This window comes from Xyrauchen texanus, chromosome 35 (genome assembly GCF_025860055.1).
Source record: "Xyrauchen texanus isolate HMW12.3.18 chromosome 35, RBS_HiC_50CHRs, whole genome shotgun sequence".
Taxonomy (NCBI): domain Eukaryota; kingdom Metazoa; phylum Chordata; class Actinopteri; order Cypriniformes; family Catostomidae; genus Xyrauchen; species Xyrauchen texanus.
In genome coordinates, this window is record NC_068310.1 from 35,867,461 (window position 1) to 35,874,990 (window position 7,530).

At 39.4% G+C, this 7,530-nt stretch overlaps 1 protein-coding gene across 1 annotated transcript in view; it reads right to left on the bottom strand.

The window, feature by feature from the left end:
- Positions 1 to 231: 231 nt before the first annotated feature.
- col27a1a (collagen, type XXVII, alpha 1a) overlaps positions 232 to 7,530 on the bottom strand; it is a 90,399-nt gene continuing 83,100 nt past the window's right edge. The window contains exons 52-61 of the mRNA XM_052105284.1: positions 6,401 to 6,454; positions 6,260 to 6,295; positions 6,145 to 6,162; positions 6,003 to 6,038; positions 5,755 to 5,781; positions 4,260 to 4,322; positions 3,970 to 4,138; positions 2,880 to 2,989; positions 2,448 to 2,648; positions 232 to 1,825 (exon numbers count right to left, since the gene is read on the bottom strand). Of these exons, the coding sequence (XP_051961244.1) occupies positions 1,679 to 1,825; positions 2,448 to 2,648; positions 2,880 to 2,989; positions 3,970 to 4,138; positions 4,260 to 4,322; positions 5,755 to 5,781; positions 6,003 to 6,038; positions 6,145 to 6,162; positions 6,260 to 6,295; positions 6,401 to 6,454 (861 nt within the window). The 3' untranslated portion in view covers positions 232 to 1,678. The remainder of the gene's footprint in view (positions 1,826 to 2,447; positions 2,649 to 2,879; positions 2,990 to 3,969; positions 4,139 to 4,259; positions 4,323 to 5,754; positions 5,782 to 6,002; positions 6,039 to 6,144; positions 6,163 to 6,259; positions 6,296 to 6,400; positions 6,455 to 7,530) is intronic.

Consider the following 7,530-nt stretch of genomic DNA (forward strand, 5'->3'; position numbering starts at 1 on the left):
AAAAAAAACAACATTATATTAATAAGAATTTAGAGAAAATGTTTATTGTCATGATAATGCCACAATGCAAAATCTCCTTAAAAATGCTCCTTAAAATAAGCTTAATTTTCTTTGTGCAAAATATAATTTTGTACTCCTTTTTTATCGATATACAAAATAATATCTGGACTAATCAATGTGAAAAATATGATTAAGACTATATTAAAATATATATATATATATTTCCTTGGGAATTTCAAAGTTATCATGACAGAAAATAAAGGAAAATGTGAATACATACTAGTTTATAAAGTAAAATAATTAAAGGACTATAATTCCTTTGAGTTGATGTCTTTATTGGACTAATATAATTTGATTATTAAAAACCATAAGTAAAACTTTGAGAACGTAATGAAAATCTTCAGTGAGGATAAAAAAAATACAAAATAAACAAAAAACACCAAGATGCATTACATTGTTAAGAATTTATTTGTCATGAAAATAATTTCACAAAGCAAAAATCTTAACGCTCCTAAAATAAGCTTCATTTTCTTTATGCAAAATATAATTTATACTTTTTTATTTAAGATCAAATATAACCCGGACATGCTTTCGCAAGGGATTCACCCTCACTTCTTTAAACAAGACACACCCATCACTATGAGACACGCCCCCTCTTAAAGAGACAGGCGCACCTCAGTCTGTTGACTGCAGATTAAAATCCAGACAGGCGTGTCTGTTTTGCGACGTACAATTGAAAGAAAAACGCACCTTCACTCATTTACTGAACTGAGACACAAACACACACATACACTTCCACAGCTGAACTAAAATGTGACACACACACACACACACACACACACACACACACACACACACTTCCCTGTTTGATGGAGTAAAAGTCTTCCATAAGGAGACACACTTTAGCATTATATAATCAATTATAATTTTCTTCGTTTTCCTATTGCACTTTAGCATTTCTTTTTTTTACATGTGACAACATTGCCGTATAAAAGATCAGATAAACATTAAGTGTATATGTACATACAGATCTTGCCAATGATCTAGCAGGATTAGTTCACCTGAAACAGATCATTCTGTCCTCATTTACTCACCATCCACTCTCATTGTATGGAAAAAAACACTGTCACCTCCTTTTGTGTTCGTTTGGGTAAGGAACAACATGAGGGTGAGCAAAAGATGACTGAATTTACATTTTTGGGTGAACTATCCCTATAATTCATCTCTGCAATAAACTGATTCTTCTGATAAAAGTACAATTACTCTAATAATTTATTATTACTATTATTACAAATTTGAAAGAGAGCAACCAAAAGAAGCGTGAAAGAAAAATGAAAGCCTGATAGAAAGACTGCAAAATAAAAAAGAGATCAAGGCAGACAGAGACAGACAGGGCATGGACGTTCCTCTCTGGCCTGGATGTCCTGAGAGTTTGTCCCTTCAAGATGATCGGCTTGAATTGTGGAGAACTTCAATCTGTTTAGACACCCAGGGCTGGAAGGGGCAGGGTTTCCTTTAGACTGGAGAAGTCTTTAGTGCTAAATACCCCAAAGCCCCTCCCACACCACCTCTTCCTGTTGCTGCAGTCCAATCAGTGGCTGAATACCAAAAGGAGGCGGACTGTGGGCGGGGACACCGTGTGTGGCTTTAACCACACACTCTCACACAAAAACACACACTACAGGAAGCAAACAGGTCCGACTTCTAGGTGAAAGCGTGATGTGGCGGTCATCTTCGGTAGATTGCTTATGCGTGCAACAGGAAGTAGGGAGGGGTCCGACACCCGGAACAGGAAGTGTGCATGTTGCCAGCGCCCATTCACTTGCTATGCAACAAAAAACGAATAACAAACATTCAGAAGGTAAATCAGTCAATACGTTTACATGCACAGTTATAATCGAGCTGTTCGTCTGACTTCGATCTCAGCAAGACTAAAATGTTTCCATGACATTATAAAAAGACCAATAATGGTTTTTGGCCTACTTTTAAAAGTGCATTTAAACATACTGTGTGGCCTCATGCCTCCGTTTTGCATAAATGTTAACACTCTGGCATGCTGATTTGACAATTTAAGATATTCTTAAGATATTACAGAGCCAACTCGCAGTGCTAGGGTGGTTGCCAGGGCATTGCTATGCGGTTGCTAGTGTTGTAAGTGGAATTCATCATGTTGCTAGGGTGTTGCTAGGGTGCTCTGGATGGTTTCCAGGTCATTAATTACTGGCAAAGGAGTAAAAATGCAAAAGTCTCTATGACATTCTGGTGTTTATATGACTTGTGTCCCTCTCTTAATGTAAGTCTATGGGATTTCTTGTCTGTTTTATCATCCGCCAGATTTCAATCACTTAGAAAAGTAATAGCACACCTCTCCTCAAAAAGCCACATGATTTGAAGCTTCATTCTCAGTCATTCGCGTAGCAAAAATGGCATCACAATGACATTCTTACCCAGCATGTGTCTGCTAACACATCAGGCTCCAGCGTCTCTCCAGTCCACGCATAAAACCGAACAATATTCTGGGACAGGTGTTGGGAGGGGGCGTGGCTCCAGATTGTCACGTTTAGGCAGTGGATTGTGATTTGCTGCTCGGCTCCGGCACTCAGCAGATGCAGGAAGTTCATCTGGACACGGCTAACACTGAATGCCAGCTGCAACCATCCAATGAAATAGCAGCAATCAGTAAGCCCGTTTCAATGCACGCCAATATGCTGATATCTCCCCAAAATCATCTTATTGAAAAATTCAGACAGAATAGTTTTTCCTAAATATGTTCTTTCCTCTCAAAATACAAGTAGAATAGTTATTTTTTTAATCAAAACTCAATGGGGTGAATACAGATGATTTGTTTGCTTTGGAAACGTTGTCTGGATGTTACAGACCTTGGCTGTGGTGATGGGTCTGAGACAGGTTCGTCCGCCACCCGTGAAGTTGCACGTAACTTCTATAGAGTCAGAGGAGCAGCCCAGATTTGGGTCGATCCAATAAGTGCCTGAAAAATTGGATTAGGTTATAAATACAGTATTTCAGTAAACACATACGGACCGTCCATTCATAAGACACAGGGTTAAATGAATAGTTCACCCAAAAATGTAAAACCTTTCATCATTTACTCACCCTCATGAACACAAATTAAGATTTTAAGAACTATATCTCAGCTCCGTAGGTCCATACAATACAATACAAGTGAATGGTGGCCAAAACTTTGAAGCTCCAAAAAGCACATAAAGGCAGCAAATAATTAATCCATAACACTTCAGTGTTATAATCCATGTCTTCAGAAGTGATATGATAGGTGTATGTGACAAACAGATCAATATTTATGTCCTTTTTTTACTATAAATTCTCCTCCCTGTCCAGTAGGTGGCGATATGCATGAAGAAGGTGAATCGTTAAAAACAAAAGAAGAAGAATGTGGAAGTGAAAGTGGAGATTTATAGTGAAAAAGGACTCAAATATTGATCTGTTTCTAACCCACACATATCATATCACTTCTGAAAACATGGATTAAACCACTGGAGTCTTCTGGATTACTTTTATGCTGCTTTTATGTGCTTTTTGGAGCTTCAGAGTTCTGGTCACCATTCAATTTCATTGAATGGACCCACAGAGCTGAGACGTTCTATTAAACATCTGTATTTGTTTTATGCGGAAGAAAGAAAGTCATACATCTGGGATGGCATGAGGGTGCATAAATGATCATTTTAATTTTTGGGTGAACTATCACTTTAAATAAACAAATCAAAGTAGAGTTCATCAAGTTTTACAACTTAAAATGGGGTAAATGTGACTTTCAGACGTCAACACACCCAACGATAATAATGCATGAAGCAACAAAACTCACAGCCAATCAGAATATATTCAAAATATGTAAAATCTGCGCATCTTCTCTCTTCTGACTGGCAAGATTAACATGGAAGAGATGTGATTTGCTAGGATACAGTGTAAAACCATTTTCAGGTCCCGGCTCACCATCGTGGAGTGTGTTCTGGCAGTCGTGCAGGTCTTTGCAGAGTCGAGCAGGATGATCTCGTGTGCCCAGTGGATTCTTCAGACTGTGGATCAGAGAACTCAAGTAATGGAGAGTTCGTAATATCTCTGGAGCCTGATCCAACATCGGCATTTCCAACAAACCCCGACCCTGAGAGGGACAACATTGAGAAAGCCTTTAAAACACCCTCATCAAAAACGACTGTATACAGTACGATCTGTAGTGACATACACATGTCCTGCTGGTGTGTGTTGTGTTTGAATGCTGTCACCTCAATTTTGTGTGTGTGTGGTTCCATAAAAACTGGCATAGCTACACCAAGACCATCTTGCTTCTGTTAAAACATATACAGTATATACACACTGCATTCAGAAAGTATTCAGACCCCTTCTTTTTTTGTTGTAGCCTTATGTTAAAATGCTTTGAATTGTTTTTTTCCCAACATTCCCCTACACTGCATACCCCATAATTCAATTGACTGGACATGATTTGGAAAGGCACACACCTGTCTATATAAGCTGTCACAGCTGAAAATGCATATCAGAGCAAAAAACCCAATCCCTGAGGTCAAAGTAACTGCCTGTAGAGCTCAGAGACTTGAGGATTGTGCCTGGGTAAGGCTACAAAACATTTGGCTGAATTGAAGGTTGCCAAGAGCACAGTGGCCTCCATAATTCTTAAATGGAAGAAGTTTAGAACAACCAGGACTCTTCCTAGAGCTGATCGCCCGGCCAAACTGAGCGATCGGGGGAGAAGGGTTTTGGTAAGAGAGGTGACCAAGAACCCGATGGTCACTCTGGTTGAGCTCCAGAGATCATGTGTGGAGATGGGAGAAACTTGCACTGCAACACTCCAACGATTTGGGCTTTATGGCAGAGTGACTAGACGGAAGCCTCTCCTCACTGCACTTTAAGGACTCTCCGACTGTGGGAAACAAGATTCTCTGGTCTGATGAAATGAAGATTGAACGGTTTGGCCTCTGGGGGAAACCAGGCGTCGCTCATCACCTGCACAATACCGTCACAACAGAGAAGCATGGTGGTGGCAGCATCAGGCTGTGGGGGTGTTTTTCAGCGGCAGGGACTGGGGACTGGTCAGGGTTGAAGGAAAGCCGAACGCAGTAAAATACAGAGATATCCTTAATAAAAACCAGGTCCAGAGCGCTCAGGACCTCAGACTGGGCTGAAGGTTCACCTTCCAACAGGACAACGACCCTAAGCACACAGCCAAGACAATGCAAGAGTGGCTACGGGACAACTCTGTGAATGTCCTTGAGTGGCCCAACCAGAGCCCGGACTTGAACCCAATCGAACATCTCTGGAGAGATCTGAAAATGGCTGTCCATGGCGGTCCTCTTCCAACCTGACAGAGCTTGAGAGGATCTGCAGGGAAGAATGGCTGCAAAAGATTGTTGCATCATACCTAAAAACACTTGAGGCTGTAATCGCTGCCAAAGGTGCTTCAAATAAGTACTGAAGTTAAGAGTCTGAATACTTATGCCAATGTAATATTTCAGTTTTTTCTTCTTAATGAATTTGCAAAGTAATAAAGTTTTTGCTTAGTCATTATGGGGTATTCAGTGTAGATTGATGTAAAAAAAATCATTTAAAGCATTTTAGCATAATGCAACCTAACAAAATGAGAAAAAAATGAAGGGGTCTGAATACTTTCTGAAATCAATGCATACATACAAATGAACTTAAGATGTACAGATTGCACCAGGCAATGAATGCGTGAACAATTAAATGAAATAACAATGTACTTACAAATTTCAATGGGACTCCTGGTGGGCCCTTCAAAGAACAGAAACATAAAACAGTTAACCTTTGGGGACATTCGGGAACAATCTCAATTGGAAAATCTATATATTAATAAAGCAAATGGTGTTTTATAAACTCTAAAAATGCTAAAGTTTTTTTTGTTTTGTTTGGTCTGTAGTTATTACAGTTAGTTTTATATATATAAAAAAACATTAGATGTCTATGGTATGTCCTGGAAGTACTGATTGTTGTACCGAAGGTCCTGGAGGGCCACGTGGTCCTGGAGCTCCCTGGAAAAACGCACAAATAAACAAATTGAAAATAGATGATTGACTATTATATAAACACACTCTATGCTTGATGGGAAATTTTGTGTCTCTGTGTTTGAAGACTTACTCTAGGACCCTGAACACCCTGTATGGAAAAGAATGAACAAGTTTGAGAGATCCATCTTTCTACTGTAATTATCAGAGACAGAGAGAGAAACTGAGAATCCATCTTCATATCTTACCATTCCTCCTTTGCTGCCAGTCTCTCCTCTCGGGCCCTAAAGACGTCAGTGACAAATCAGAGGTCAACTGAAGCTCACACCGCAGACATGACCATAATGTTCACCAGAGTTATGTGTGAAAGTGATGTGAAATATACTCACTAGATTACCAATAGGGCCAATTACACCAACAGGTCCAGCTATACCCCCTCTACCCTGAAAACAACACCCCAGAAGAACAATATTACAACAAGAACAGACAAACAGGTAAGACCTATAAGTCTGTCGGTCGTTCTATCTATCTAGACAGACAGACAGACAAAAAGATAGACAGACAGACAAACACATAGACAGATAGATAGACAGAAAGACATGTAGATATGCAGACAGATGGATAAATGTACAGATAGTTGACAGACAGACAGACAGACAGATAAATGTACAGATAGTAGACAGACAAGACAGACAGACAGATAAATGTACAGATAGTAGACAGACAAGACAGACAGACAGATAAATGTACAGATAGTAGACAGACAGACAGATAAATGTACAGATAGTAGACAGACAAGACAGACAGACAGATAAATGTACAGATAGTAGACAGACAAGACAGACAGACAGATAAATGTACAGATAGTAGACAGACAGACAGATAAATGTACAGATAGTAGACAGACAAGACAGACAGACAGACAGATAAATGTACAGATAGTAGACAGACAAGACAGACAGACAGATAAATGTACAGATAGTAGACAGACAAGACAGACAGACAGATAAATGTACAGATAGTTGACAGACAGACAGACAGACAGACAGACAGATAAATGTACAGATAGTAGACAGACAAGACAGACAGACAGATAAATGTACAGATAGTAGACAGACAAGACAGACAGACAGATAAATGTACAGATAGTAGACAGACAGACAGATAAATGTACAGATAGTAGACAGACAGACAGATAAATGTACAGATAGTAGACAGACAAGACAGACAGACAGACAGATAAATGTACAGATAGTAGACAGACAAGACAGACAGACAGATAAATGTACAGATAGTAGACAGACAAGACAGACAGACAGATAAATGTACAGATAGTAGACAGACAAGACAGACAGACAGACAGATAAATGTACAGATAGTAGACAGACAAGACAGACAGACAGATAAATGTACAGATAGTAGACAGACAAGACAGACAGACAGATAAATGTACAGATAGTAGACAGACAGACAGATAAATGTACAGATAGTAGACAGACAGACAGACAGACAGACAGAC